Genomic DNA, 14,503 nt, shown 5'->3' with positions numbered 1-14,503 from the left:
CTCTTCATTCAAAAATTAATACAGTGAAAATGAAATATTATTTTAAGTATATGATTTTATAATTCTTGAATTTTATAAATTAAGTTGGCTTCTATTGCATTTTTACTTTGCTATTTTTTTTTTCTAAAAGAATAAGAGAAATGATGTGTTTAAATATAAGAATAAATAATATTTTTATGAAATTATATGTATTTAAAGAAATTATAATCATAATTAAATAATTTTTAATATACAACAAAAAAATAAGACAAGAGGCAAACCAAATTAATAGCCAACCAATGAATATATAATTTTGGATAAAACTCTAGTTGGTGGAACTTGAACATAGAGACTTAAAAGTTTGAAAGCTTTCTTTTTACCATTGAGATACGATCTCATTCTCAAGTTAGTAATATTCTCAAATAAATGAAATTAAAAAATTATGTAATAATATATTTAAAAATATGTTACATTTTACATTTTAATTGAATATTTTTATTAGTAGTAAATTTGTATTGAATAAAAAATTTATAACTACATATATAATATAACATAATATAATATAATATAAAAATAATATAAATATAAGACATTTTAAGAAAATTTTTATCCTTTTTTAAAATTTCTATTCATTTTAGTGGGATTAATATAAATAAATTATATAAAAATTCATTAAGATACTTATATTAAATTAAAGTTTTTGAAAATTGAGTGGCACCCAATGAGTAGATGGAACATTTTTTGCATTTTAACCCAAAAATTAAGCCTTTATACTCTTAGGCTTCATTTAGAACTCATCCAAGCATTAAGAAGGTTAGACTTGCTTGCTTTTCACTTCAAATGTACCATTCTTTCGTTTGGATTCCATTTTTGAGGCATGATTAGTGCTAGTGAGCAATTGGAGCTAAAAGCTCCTGTGAAAATTATGTAGTCGCATGGAATTTATTTTTTTGAACTTTATCCTTCTGATTTTTTATTTTTTATTTTTACCTTATAATCATAAGTTTTTAATGGTTATTTTTAATTTTTACTTTATCACACTATTATTTTTACATCTAAACATATATCTTATTATTATTTATAATTTCATTATTATAATAATTAATTTTATTTTTATAATTATTTTTTATCTCATCAAAATTAATCTTATTACTCATCCAAATAAAATCTAAGTTCAATCAATTAGTAAGCCCCTAATGATTAGTTGAACAAATATAGTGAGTGGGTCCTTGTCATTTCCCAACCTCACCTAAAATTTTTATAATATACCATTGTGAATTAGCAGATGTTAACGATTGCTTTTTAATTTTTATTAAAAATAAGAAAAAAATTATAAGAATTAAAATTTAAATAAGATATTAAAATTATCTTTTAAAATAATTATATAAATTAATTAATTTAAAATTTGGAAATAAATAATTCCATAACATTTATTGATTTGTAGTAAAATACCAACAGAAAAACATAATGATTAAAACCGTTATAACGGCTTTTTATTTTTATCGTACAGTGACAAATTCACTGAAACCATGTACTCGGAATTTTGTCTTAAAGCGACTACAAAATCATCATCATTCATAAAACATTAATTAGCGAGCTTTAAGCACTTGATTAGTAACCTTAATTATACGATTCTTCCTCTTTAAACCACCAGAGAGAAACGAAAACACTCCCATCTTACCGTCCACTTTCGCGACCCACTGCCCTCATCCAACGGCCACGATCTATCCCACCTACTGTCCTATCCGCACCAAATAAAAACATTTCAACTCCCTAAACTACCCTCCTACTGTTTAAATCAACGATCGTTTGAGGACCCACCGTTAAACGGAAACATTAAGGTTATGATCGTAAATTTACATGGTTCCTTTTTTATTTTTTGAAGGTGCAGTAAAGTACTGCGTAAATCTGGAAATGAGTGTTTCCAAAGAAGTAGTCTTAGAGACGGCACTGAAGAAGCTTAACCAAAGAGCCTTTTCTCTTCTTCTTTAATGGCAGATCTTGCGTTTTCTTGATTTGCATTTCGAGTTTACGGTGTCGTTTTTGAATTACCTGAGTCGAATCGTTCCACTTAGTTGAATAAAGTAGTGATCGGAGATGCTGGACGGAATCTTAGGCCGTGGTTTTGCCTCCAAATGGTTTCTACTTTATCTTAAAATAAATGCATTTTTTTTCTTTTTTGTTGGAAAATTAAATTGATGTTAGGATTTTTTTTTTGGCAGTAAATCATTGATAAAAGCGATAAAGAGTCGGGTCGATGTGATAAGGAGGAAGAAGCTTGCGACGCTTAAGTTTTTGAAGAAAGATATAGCTGATCTGCTCGCCAATGGCCATGATATTATCGCTTATGACAGGGTAATTTTTTAAAAAAATTATTATTCCTATTTTTAATCCTTATATTCTATGCAAAATTGCTGGAAAAAAGAAGTGTTCAAAATTTTAGAATTTGATTTAAATTTATTTTTTTCTGTTTTAGTTTTTAGAATGCTTAATAATGGAATATAAGGTTTCGAATTTTTAGGCATTTTTTCTCGGGCTTGTTTGGATATTTGAAAAAGTTATGCTTTTTTTTTTCTTTTTTATTGGCATAAAAATGAATGTTTGTGTTAATTTTTTGCGAGGTGGTAAACCAGGTGGAAGGATATGTAGCTGAATCGATCCTTTCGTCTTGCTATGATTTTGTTGAGAAATGTTGCGATTTCGTGTCGAAGCATGTTTCACTTATGGAAAAACTGAGGTATATATGGCTGTATTATTTGTTTCTGTTAGATAAAATTTATTTTTACATCGTATTTATAATGGTAGCTCGAAATGTGATATCCTTTTGCTGTGTTTACATGACTTGCCAGTGGCCACTTGTTCTAGGCTTTTGTATCGGCATATATCTGTGGAAATATCGGTATAAAAGGGCAATTGTAATTATGTAAGGGGGTGATCCTAAATTTGCCAATTCTCATTTCTATATTCCCATCATCTCTAGTGCAATTCGATGGCAATAACATTAAGCTTAGATGCTAAAATATACTGCTGTGAGCAATACTCTGCTGCTGTTTGTAATCGGATCCATCTTGTCTGGACTTTAATTTTGACAGTACAAGCTACATATACTTTTAGCATGTGGCTGATAGAGGTGGCCATTTCAGTGAGCAGGCTAAATGCAAGATTTGGTTGTCATTCTTCTTTGTGGATCACTTCCTGCTTTTCCTCTTCTTGTATGGCATCAAGAGGCTTTTGCATTTTTTCATGCTAAGTTGGATTTGAGGTTGAATGGAGTAACATATTTATCTGTTGCTAACGGTTAAAAGGAAAATTGAATTTAAAGTAATAAAATGCTTGTGGGTCAGAAAAGGGTGGCTTATTAAATGTGGAAGGATTGAGTAATGTATCTCAGACTGGAATTTGTTGAAAAGTTTCTTCTCATTCAGCTTTTCACCATGTTATTTAGGTTGAAAATTTTTTAAAAAGTGAAAAGTAATGTCTGCTAAAGAAAAGATTGAAATTTCTCTTACCTTACCATGATTATTTAAAGGTTTTTTCTGATGAGACTGTTGTTCTGGCTCCACAAGAAATTCCTGTTCTTGTATGCCTTCTTTTATCACTGATTTATATCAGTAATTTCAAGGACTGTGGACTGCTGTGTAATGTATGGATTTGGTTTTTGGTATTTTTACAAATCAGTAACACTGGAGAAGGATCTAGTTTTCATCAACTAAGCTAATAGTTATGACATTTAAGTTAATGCTAGAGAAGAAATGTGAATATATGAGCATATTAGCTGATTGATCTTGGAACTATGCTTCAACATAAAATGTTTTTACCTTTGCAGGGGACATAGATGGGTTGCAAATTTCTGATTGAACTTTTTTTTACTTTCACAAAATGAGACACATTGTGAACTTCTTAGGTTATTTGTTTTCTTGAAATTTATCTTTAATAAGCACTTGAAAACAACAGTTGCTTACTCTCATCAATAAATGTATACAGTGCTTGCCCTGAAGATTGTAGGGAGGCCGTCTCATCTCTAATGTTTGCAGCTGCAAGATTCTCCGATTTGCCACAGTTGCGTGATCTTAGGCAAATATTCCATGAGAGATATGGAAATTCACTGGAATTATTTGTCAATAAACAGGTAAATATCCGATAATCCACTCCAAAAGGAGAATAATTAATGGTTCCATCACTGCATTACTATTACCAACCTTGTAAATTTCATGATAGCTTGTCGAGAATTCAGGTTCAAATCCTTCCATAACGGAGAAAAAAGTCAAGGTAATGCATGATATAGCATCAGAGTTTTCCATAAAATGGGACTCTGAAGCTTTTGAGCGAAGAATGTCTCAGCCTACTGTGATTCCACAGGTATGTCTCTCCTTGTGTTTGATCTTTACTTTTTAATATTCCTGTTGAGCTTACCCATATGGTCTACTCACACTGGAACTCTTGTGATCTCTGTAATTGTTCTGTAGGACCAACCTAAATGTTATGGGTCATTCCATGTCAATGGTGATTATCATAAATCAAATGATGGAAGAAGTGCTGATCCACAACGGGATAAACTTAAACTTTCATCCAAAGAAAAGCTTGAAGTGGGTAAGGGTGGGCACAGATTGAACAACTGCAAGGAGGATAATGTCTCAAAAAGGGATGACATCATCAGTCCTCCTAAACTGGAATTCACTGTTGAGGGATACAATCTGCCTCTTGGCAGGGAGGAAGCTCTCGCAAGAAAGGAGAATCTTGACGTTCCATTACTGCAAAAACAAGAAGTGTCTGCAGGTAAGCTTGAATTTTGGAATGGGAAGGATGATGTTGCCTTGAAAACAGCAAGATTAAGCAATTCTTGTCATGGGAAAAGAATGGAAAGAGCTGATGGTGGAACCAAGCTACAAGATGATGGGGAGAATACTGTACCTAGAATAGATAACCAAGATGTTCTACCACAGAGAAAGCCAGATCTAAATCCTAGTTATGCGGCTCCATGGTCAAAGAATCATGATAAAGACCCGTTCGCTGATGATAACTATGCTGGTCAATACAGTGTCCAAAATTCAACAAGAAAAACTCATGAAGAAGATGAACCCAAGTGGAAGCCTCCTCCTTATGTTAAACCCAGTATTAAACAAAAGGATCGCAAGCATGGTGACAATGCAGGATCTTCAATTGCTGGTTTTGACAGCAATGGAGTCTATGGTAATCCTTCAACACATGACAGGGCCTATGCAGCTAATGGGACTGATAAGTGCCAAGAAGGGTTATATCATCCTGATAAACAGCGGCAGATAATTCTACCTACAAGAGTGAATGGTCATGATTGCCAAAATGATTATTACTATAACCATGATGGAAGTGATACCCCTATACCAAGACGAAGATCATCTAGGAGGCAACATTTGAAATCAGCATCTGGTCATATTGAAGTCAGCAATGTTGAAGATACAGAATTTGCAAGGAGAAAACCAAGAAGCAAGAGAAAGGAAGATTCAAGTCGAGGCCTGCAAATCTTATTTGATGATGAGCAGCATAAAAATAATGAGGAGGAAAAGATAATTGATAAACTGTTGATGCATTACAGCAAGAAGCCATCATCCTCTGAAGAGGGAAGGATAAGAAGAAAGTCTAAAAGTCGTCATGCACATCATATGGGAAGTGATGCAAGTGAAGCCCCACAGAAAGTAAGCAGGGATAAATATGATAATATGCCTGAGACCATTTCCCGTCCACCCCGTTCAATTTCCCTCCCTCGTGAGCAAACAGCTCAATCAGAGGGAACTAAAGTGTATGCTCGTGCTACTTCCTTCCAGCAAGAGAGGTCAAATGCAGCCCGACATGTGCATCCGAAGTTGCCTGACTATGATGAGTTGGCATCTCACTTTGCAGCAATGAAAGGGAGATAGAGGGAGCTTTAAGCATACTAGATCATTATTTTTAATCTAATCAGTTTGGTTGCCTCATTCTTAAACTCTTTGCGTTTGCTTTGCTGAGTTGGTGCTGCTGCCGAATTTTGGGGAAACCTTGAACTATACTTTGATCAGACAGGTGGTGCCCCTGCACTTAGCATTATAGTGCTTAGCAGTTTGAGTATACTTTCTTATGAGTTTATAGCACTGGTATTACTATTTCTATGACCCATGGCCGTAACAAGCATTTATACACTTGCTGATTCACTTTTTAGATAACATGATTGTAAAAGATGTGTAATCCATGCATCCAAGTTTCTGTATTAGTGGGTAGCAAGTTGAGACTTGATATTGGTTCAATGTTATTAAAGTTAGATAAATGGCAACGGGTAGGGTACATGCTATTTCTGAGAATATCCGAAACCCTATCTAAAATTTTCAGTAACCGTGTATCTCAGATTCCAAAGTTGGCTTTGTTTGGCAAATCCCATGCATCAGAGGACCTTAAATTAAGGTAAAATTCTCATCTTTTATCACCACTTCGTTTTGGGATGAAAGGTATCTTGTTCAGTGTTCCCAGGAGAGATCACTCAATGGCTGCTTGCTCATCGTTCAATATATTTTAATGCTAGTTTTTCTTCGGAAACGTTGTCTGTCATCCACAAATGAGTGAGAACCGAGATGGGAAATCCTATGAATGGGCGTATTGGCCATGACACTTACGCGGATTCAAACTGTTTTAGACCTTAGAGCGGAGAAAGTCATCATGATGCATCAAGCTAATGTTGCAGTTATTAAATGGCGGGAGAACAAAAAAAAAACCAACCACCTCAGAACAAAAGATCTCCTTGTTGCATTAGGCCCAAAGCTTCACAAGATTCACCCCTCCCATCTGCTTTTCCTTGTCAAAGGTAAAGGACTGTTTCCCGCCAAAAATACTTTCATACCCTTTCTTTAATTACTGTCCCACTTTCACTCCGTTCTCTCAGACCACGGTCAACAGAAGGAAAAAAGAAAGAAAGAAAGTAAAATAATGAAGGGGGCTTACAAAGTAATAATGGGTGCAACACTGGTAATGGTGGTGAGCATTGCCATTGTCTTAGGTCTAATCCTAGTGCTGCTAGCGGAGCTCTATTGCTCTCTCTTACTCCGCAGGCGTCAGCTCAAAGAGTCAACCTCCGGCTCTACAGTTAGCAACACCGCAACGGCTGCCGTTGCTGCCACCACCCCCACCAATGCTACTTCTTCCTTTCCTCCTCAAGATAATCACCAAGACCAATCGACCAGTTCCCTTAGTAGCTTCTATGCACATGGAGTTCTTCATGCACCGAGGAACTTCCTCTTCCCTGCTGTACTCCCTTGCAAACAAAAGAGACTTGAAAATGAGAACCATCTCACTTACCTTCATCAAGTCCTTGAAGTCCATGTGCATGAATCAAACACAAGCCCTCATCAAATTGGTATCTTATCTCCTACATCTCCATCGACTTCCTTTGCGACCTCACCGAACCCTGTTCAAGAAATCTCAGTTCAAGTTGGCACTAGGAGTACTAATGCTTGTTCTGGTCCTTGTGTGGAGAATTTTGTTTACATATCGAATCCTATTTACGACAATGATGCTGGCAGCCCAGATACTCAGTTCGAGACTCCAGATACATCCCCTTCACGTTTAGAAAGCAGCGGGTCTTCACGGGACGATGATGGCAAGGCTCAGCCTTGTCAATCTCATGTTAGACACTACTCACCCCCAATGACACCTCCATTGAGTCCAATGAAGAAACTACCAGCTCAGGCTTGTTCTGTCTCTCTTAGAGATGCTAGGTCTTTAGGTACTTCGGGTAGTGATTCTAATAGTAAAAATGGTCCTTCATCATCTTCATCAGGTTCTCCATTCACTTCTCCTTCATAGTGATTAGACTTAATTTCTGTTAAAACTAGCTGTTAGGCATTGAACGTTTATTTTAATCTTTTTTTGACAGCAATGCTTTCTTGAATTCATTGATTCTGGGGGTGTTTCTGGAAAGTTGTAGACAGCAGAAAAACAAAGCTTTATGGTTTTGTGTTTTTGGGATATTGAATAATGCATGTGATATTGCAAACTGACAACAGTACTAAAGGACCAAAAGAAATAGAAAATTTAAAAAGCAAAAAAAAAAAAAAAACTCTCTGTTTTTGAGGGGCCTCGAATGGTGATTTCTATGCATTAAAAGCCAAAACACGAAATGGTCACCTGCGAGGCTTTATCCACATTATATAATGACACGTCTTGTTGGTTTCTATGAGCTCCATAGGGTAAGAAGCTTCAGTTTCTGAAGTCTGAACTGACTGAATTTATTAAGCATAGGTTGCTCGAAGCGTGGTGATATGTGGGCACCCTATGCCTTGATAAATGGAAAGAAATACCCTCAAAATGAAAAAAAAAAAACCCCAATCCAGCACTGTCCCCACTTATGCCTTACAAAGTACACATTTATAGTGGTGACTGGTGAGCACTGCTGTGTTGAAATCCATTTCCTAGATTTATTTTCTGACCTGTGAAAAGTCCCCAACAAAGTTCATCATTGCTGATATTAAATCGGATATCAACAGTTAATCATAACCAATTCGTTGTTTAAATTAAAACAAACTTGTCCAGCATATCATAAAAATTCTTATCAACTTCAGAAAATAACGACTGATGAATGGAAATGGGGAAAGGGCAAAAGGTTCAAAGTTTTATACTATTTACTTTTCCTTTCATGTCCAGGATCTATATTTGCGTATCCAACGTGGATACTGACCAGGAAAGAATCTGTTAATTTCAATATAGATTTTCACCAATCGACAAGGCTAATTTTGGAGTTTTGTATGCACTGATGGAAGCATTGTGACTGCCAAACTGAAATCTCCAGGACAACTATGGCCCTAGTGCCAGCATATATAATTAGGTGATAAATAGCTCCCAGTTTTGTTTAACTCAGTTTTGCTCATATTGCTTGAAACATAAGTAATACTGGACATAAACCCTAATAGTTCAATAGTTAAATTAATTTCTTTGCATTGAGCCATTATTCATTTGGAGTTCCATGATCATCTCTTGCACAAAATGAGGGCATTTGGAATTGGTAATAAAGCTGTTTTGTTTGAGCAGTGTACATACAGCAAATATTCATCAAAGTGAATTAGGGGCCAGAAAGCATCTTAATCTTCAGATATTCATCAAAGTGACCTGCAATGAATTGCCAACTATTAATTGAGAAACCTGTTAAATTAATAAGTGAGGCCAGAAAAAGATTGGTTGTAATCAAGGGGAAATGCATAGATCTTAGTAGTTAATATAACAGCCATGATTCCATCACTCCAGGGGAAGCTAGAGCCTAGAAATTAAGCCCAGACATAAAACCTCAGTCATGGTAATAAGACCTTCGTGTCTTTGGTTGACAAGGCTAAATTGAGTGGCAGGTGAATTTTTCCCCGTGAGTGATAAAACCATGTTGCCAGATTTATCCAAGATTAAAACTGATTTGCGAGAACTTAGATGTCAATAATACAAACATACAAGTATACAACTAGCCTTCATATGATCAGGAGCAACAGAAGAATCTTCTTCCACTTTCTTGCGGTCTGCTATGCAATTTCATTCCAGTTGGCCGAGAAGGAGCAGCTTTTGCCAACCTCTTTGCTGCAAGAGAGTGTGTGAGCGTAAGAAAGAAGTTTAGAGGCTGTCTGTGAATTGACATCAACAAAGGGCTATCTACAAGCTAAATATTGTTGAGCAAAATAGATTACTCAAAACTTAAGCTAAATTCTTTGATTGTCTAAAACTAAGTGGATAATTGTTTGATACTGGCTTGACTCAAATAAACAGAAATGAACTAAAGCTGACACATTTTTTTTTCCAAGATAAATCGGTTCTTATTAATGGGCATCTGAGAGCAAGCTTTTGGATGAGTTTATCAGCCATATGGTGATGATTAATAGTGAAGATATTGACAGCATTCAAAGATCATTTCCTTTCTGTCTTTAGGACTACTGCTTTATGCTATACATGCATTGTGAGAATTTAAGTGCTATGACCTACTGCCAATGACAAAAGAGAATACATAGTGATACGAGCTTCAAATTGCATCATAATGGAGAAAATGGCTTATAAAATATAGTATTACCTATTTCATAAAAGAGTTCATTGACATTCTGTGCAGTCTTCGCAGATGTTTCAAGGAAAGTCAGGCCATTTTCTTTGGCATACAGCTCACCTTCCTGCATAAAACATTAAGACTGACTTCAATATACACAGGGATTGTTCATCTTTTCAATCTGACTGTTTTCCTCATCCCTGTTCTAGGCAGTGGTGATATGGCCTTCTTACTATTTAGCATGAGTTTCTCTCGGAAGACATTAACAAGAATAAAAACACAGTGTAGTACATTTATCACACCAATGAATGATTCACCAATGGCGAGGTCTAGTCCGTGGGATAAAGTGCATACTGTGACTGAGACGAACTTAGGCAATGACCCAAAGTAACCTAAATGTTAATAGGAGCCTTCTTTGAAATGCCATGATAATGTCTTTGATAACAGCAAGCAACTATGAGTGACATAAAGCAAATTTCAAGATGTCCTAGCATAGCAGTAATCAACCAAGAAGTGGGGCCTGTAATTGCAATCTTTCTAGTAGCAAAAAGGAAAAATAGATAATTGAAGCAAATATCAGATTGCAGATACCTCGTTTCCCACTTTTCTCTTTTCTTCCATGTCAACCTTGTTTGCTACCAAGAACACTATCAGATTTGGATTTCCTGAACCAGTGTAATATGAATCAAACAACATGATAAGAAATATGAAACATGCTTGAATTATTAGTTCTACACGTGGTCATTTTCATAATACTGAAGACAGAAATTCAAACCAATCTATGGATTTAAATTTTGTAGAAAAAATGGTGCTGGAAGTATACTTCAAATTTTAAGAGGGTAGGTACTCCAAAATCAGTAAAAGAGTAAACATAAAGACACCAACAAATCTCATTTGCAAGAGGACAGGTGACGTCAGCAGTAAGGTTGCTACCAGAAAGAAATGATAAAGTGAACAAAGACCTCTAATGAACTTCAGTCCTAGGAATAAAACATTTAGATTGTTTGTCTATTACCTTGTCTTTGCAGTTCCTGAACCCACTTTTTGGCTCGCTCAAATGAGTCCTGAAAAACCAACCATTAATTGATCAGATGGACATCCAATTACAAAGCATGAATGCCTGACGGCAGCAGTATTTAAGAAAGAAACTCCATGTAAGAATAAAAAAAGAAATGTCAACTAGTTTCTTATAACCTTAAAATGGATAAATTTAAAAAGTACGATCAACATATATAAGCTTCAAGTCCTTGTCCGTTATAATCAACAAATGCACACATCTATCACCTTTAATAAATTATCTGTATTTGGAAAACAAAAAAAAAAAAAAAGACAAGGAAACAGTAAACGATCCACACGGAGAGACACTATACAGTAACAGTAAGGGAGAGGACAAGGTGGGGTTATGTCCCTGTTCCAGCTATGCCACGAGCTATTACTATTACTTAGGCAAGTTTCAAATAACTAGATATGCAGATAGAGTATCTAGGCAAGATAATCAGACTCTTCATATACTGCTATTTTATCATGACAACTTGTATCCAAGTATCTTTTGGTATTGGTTGGACCCAATTGGTGAAATTCATAACTCATAGGGACATCAGTAACCAAGAGATGTTTAATCAAAACTGAGTAAATATGTTGATAAACCAAAATAAAGCATAAAAAGCTTGACAGAAAACTACCGAGCTTGTGATATCATAGACCACAACAGCAGCGGCTGCACCTCGATAGTACATAGGAGCCAAGCTATGGTATCTCTCCTGTCCTGCTGTGTCCCATATATCAAACTTTATGGTGGCTTCATTCAGTGACAAAACCTGAGTGAAGAAGGCTGCTCCAATTGTCGATTCCTACATTAGTTATACACTTATAATTAGATGGACATACCTTGCTGATATCACAAAGGCAGAAAAAATAGAAAAGTAAAACTGAAAATAAACCTGGAAGTCAAAAAATTGTCCTTTGACAAATCTCAATACCAAGCTTGTTTTCCCAGTTCCCACGTCCCCAACAAGTACCTGGGAAAAAATTCATGTCAGTTTTACCTCTTCTTTTGGACATTCATGAATTTCATGACTATTCATTAGTAAATAACAATGTGTAACTGTCTTAAAAAACTTACTTCTTTAGAAAGTAACAACCGATGAAAATAAAAACTTGAACCTTTGGGTTCATAAATTCTTATAATTTAGGACAATGAGGAACTATATCTACATAATAGAAAAAAATTAAGAAAATAAGTAACCAATCAATAAACAAAGCAATTTCTACATTGATCTCCAGTAGCAATCAAATTACTGAAACCAATTCAGTTCAAGCTCATGAGAGTAGGTACTGGTTTCAGGATTTAAATCAAAACAACAGATAAAGCATAGGGCAAAAAACTGTTAGTACTACTTCAAAAGTGGCACTTTCCATTTTGTGTTTGCAAGAATATGTTTCTTTAAAGCATTTTCATGATCATAATTTTGGTTCAGGCATCAAGGTCATGTTTATAGTGGAAAAAGAAAAAGAATTAATTTTCTGATTCAAAATCTTTCCTTTTTGTAAACCCAACAACCAATCAATAAACCAATACCCAAAAAAAAAAAAAAAAGAAAATGGAAAGACATACCCACCAGCTTCGCTTGTATGTTCTTGTTGCTCGTCCTAGCCATTAACGCTTTGATCAGAATTCCCAGAAACAGAGAGTTCCACAGATAGAAAACTTCAAGAGAGAAACAGGGGATTGAAAATAATCAGTTGAAAGCGAAATGGAAGACAAAATGGAACTTCACAAAAGCTTATTAGAAGATAACAGGAAGAAGAAAATGGCTAGCTCCAGGAGCTTTTTATTGTTTCCAGGGAAGTGTCAAACAAAGATTAGCTTTAGAAACCTAGGAAGCGGATAAAACGGGAGTGGGAATAGCAGTTTCTGTTTCTTAAGTGAGACCGGTAGTTTTGTCGGTTGACTGGTAAGTTGGTGTTTGGTGTTTGGTGTTTCATTTGCATTGCATTAGCATTTAGCTGTTTCTTTTTTTTTTTTCTTGGTTGTATTTGAGAAGGGCATCCATGTCAGGTTTGGGTACACATGCAAGTATATGTTTGATTATTGGAGTTATCCATCCATCACCATCAATGTATCAACAAGATTAAGTAATAAGCAAAGCTGTTGGCTTTGCTATCTGATTTTCAAGCTGTTGGCTTTGCTATATGGTGTATTTTCATGTATTCTTTAATATATTTTTCATATTTTTTTTTGTGTGCATATCTATTAAGTGAAGCTATATAAAGACCTAAGATAAAGTGTTATTTTTTACCAAATTTGGAAAATTGATAATGCAATGTGGATTTGCTTACATAGAATTATGCAATTTGCTTTAGTTTTGAGAATAGAAAACTAATTATTCAGCTCCATTTCAAGTTTATTTCCAAAAGTTACCCCAAACCAGTAGATTATTCTTTTTTAGAAAAAAAATTTATATAAAATTTTATAAGTGAAATTTTTTATTAGAAATGAGTTAATAAAAATTAAAATCAAGCGATTGAAAATTTTTATCACATAGATCAATCATATAAAATTTGAAAAAATTTAATAAATTTTGATATATTTATTAAATTAATATTTTTAGTAAAAATATTGATAAAATTTTTATCGTTAAATTAATATCGATCAAATTTGAATTATAAATAATATTTTTAATAATTTTTTTACATATTTTTTATTTTCACATTGAACTCTAACAATTTATTAATTTGACTTTTTAATTAAATTTGTTATTTATTCATTTTTAATAAAAAAAATTTCACTAACTTTACCTATAAAATTTCATATAAATTTTATCTCCTTTTTTTTTGGTGTTTCCAAACATGGAAATGGTTACCATTTTCCTTAATACCCTACCATATTCAACACAAAGTGGAACTAACTAAAGAATTAGGAACTAATCTATATGAAGGTTTTTTATGATTGATGTTGTCTCATTCAAAGTTGATTTTTAGGATTGAACAATACCCAAATTTAGGTATCACAAAAATGGGCTTAGGATAGATTCTGATATAACAAAAACGTTGGCAAAAATATTGGTTTAGATATTAGTATGTTAATAAAATTGTGTTTGATTTATGATGGCAAAATTTGGCTAGTGACTCAGTCATAGTTTGAATTATGTGATTGAACTCATTGTATTATTAGTTAAATTTAAATATTAATTTCAGTGAGATTTATTTAATATAAAATTTTTTATAAAATTTTTTTTAATGACAATTATAATATTTTTTTTAATTATAATTATAATAATTTTTATTATTATTTTTAATTTTACCAAGCCCATCCAAATGAACCTATCAAATACTCGGAGAAAATGCATGAAAATGTACATATATTTCAATCACAATAAATTGGGAAAATGAATATGTAGTTTTTGTGATGCTCGGTTTACCAAATGATAATTCCCTTTTCATATTTCGTTGTGAACGTGAAAATCTGAACATAGGGAACCTAACCACAAAGAGGGGAACCACTTGATCTAT

General features: G+C 34.0%; 3 protein-coding genes across 6 annotated transcripts; 2 read left to right on the top strand and 1 right to left on the bottom strand.

The window, feature by feature from the left end:
* Positions 1 to 1,883: 1,883 nt before the first annotated feature.
* Positions 1,884 to 6,321, top strand: LOC111299098 (uncharacterized). Of its 2 annotated transcripts, none has more exons than XM_022894075.2 (6): positions 1,884 to 2,117; positions 2,202 to 2,334; positions 2,613 to 2,716; positions 3,964 to 4,108; positions 4,198 to 4,338; positions 4,446 to 6,321. In XM_022894075.2, the coding sequence occupies exons 1-6, from the start codon at positions 2,077 to 2,079 to the stop codon at positions 5,871 to 5,873; spliced, it is 1,992 nt and encodes a 663-aa protein (XP_022749810.2). In that variant the 5' UTR covers positions 1,884 to 2,076; the 3' UTR covers positions 5,874 to 6,321. The 2 variants fall into 2 exon arrangements, with proteins under 2 accessions (XP_022749810.2, XP_022749809.2); XM_022894074.2 differs by having other exon boundaries at positions 2,601 to 2,716.
* LOC111299102 (uncharacterized) lies at positions 6,253 to 7,982 on the top strand. 2 transcript variants are annotated; one of them, XM_089747149.1, is made up of 3 exons: positions 6,253 to 6,390; positions 6,509 to 6,787; positions 6,866 to 7,982. In XM_089747149.1, exons 2-3 carry the CDS (start codon positions 6,574 to 6,576, stop codon positions 7,783 to 7,785), a joined length of 1,134 nt encoding a protein of 377 aa, XP_089603275.1. In that variant the 5' UTR covers positions 6,253 to 6,390; positions 6,509 to 6,573; the 3' UTR covers positions 7,786 to 7,982. The 2 variants fall into 2 exon arrangements, with proteins under 2 accessions (XP_089603275.1, XP_022749816.2); XM_022894081.2 differs by lacking the exon at positions 6,253 to 6,390 and having other exon boundaries at positions 6,477 to 6,787.
* A 906-nt stretch (positions 7,983 to 8,888) lies between these two features.
* Positions 8,889 to 13,039, bottom strand: LOC111299105 (ras-related protein RHN1-like). 2 transcript variants are annotated; one of them, XM_022894083.2, is made up of 8 exons: positions 12,610 to 13,039; positions 11,932 to 12,009; positions 11,674 to 11,841; positions 11,007 to 11,055; positions 10,583 to 10,656; positions 10,022 to 10,115; positions 9,415 to 9,537; positions 8,889 to 9,084 (listed from the first exon to the last, which is right to left on the bottom strand). In XM_022894083.2, exons 1-7 carry the CDS (start codon positions 12,646 to 12,648, stop codon positions 9,440 to 9,442), a joined length of 600 nt encoding a protein of 199 aa, XP_022749818.1. In that variant the 5' UTR covers positions 12,649 to 13,039; the 3' UTR covers positions 8,889 to 9,084; positions 9,415 to 9,439. The 2 variants fall into 2 exon arrangements, with proteins under 2 accessions (XP_022749818.1, XP_089603277.1); XM_089747151.1 differs by having other exon boundaries at positions 9,430 to 9,537.
* Positions 13,040 to 14,503: the final 1,464 nt, after the last annotated feature.

The sequence above is a fragment of the Durio zibethinus genome, chromosome 18, assembly GCF_047325235.1.
Source record: "Durio zibethinus cultivar Kanyao isolate XHJ-2024 chromosome 18, ASM4732523v1, whole genome shotgun sequence".
Lineage (NCBI taxonomy): Eukaryota > Viridiplantae > Streptophyta > Magnoliopsida > Malvales > Malvaceae > Durio > Durio zibethinus.
Note: the sequence above shows the minus strand (reverse complement) of the source record. Positions and strands in the feature narration are given on the sequence as shown.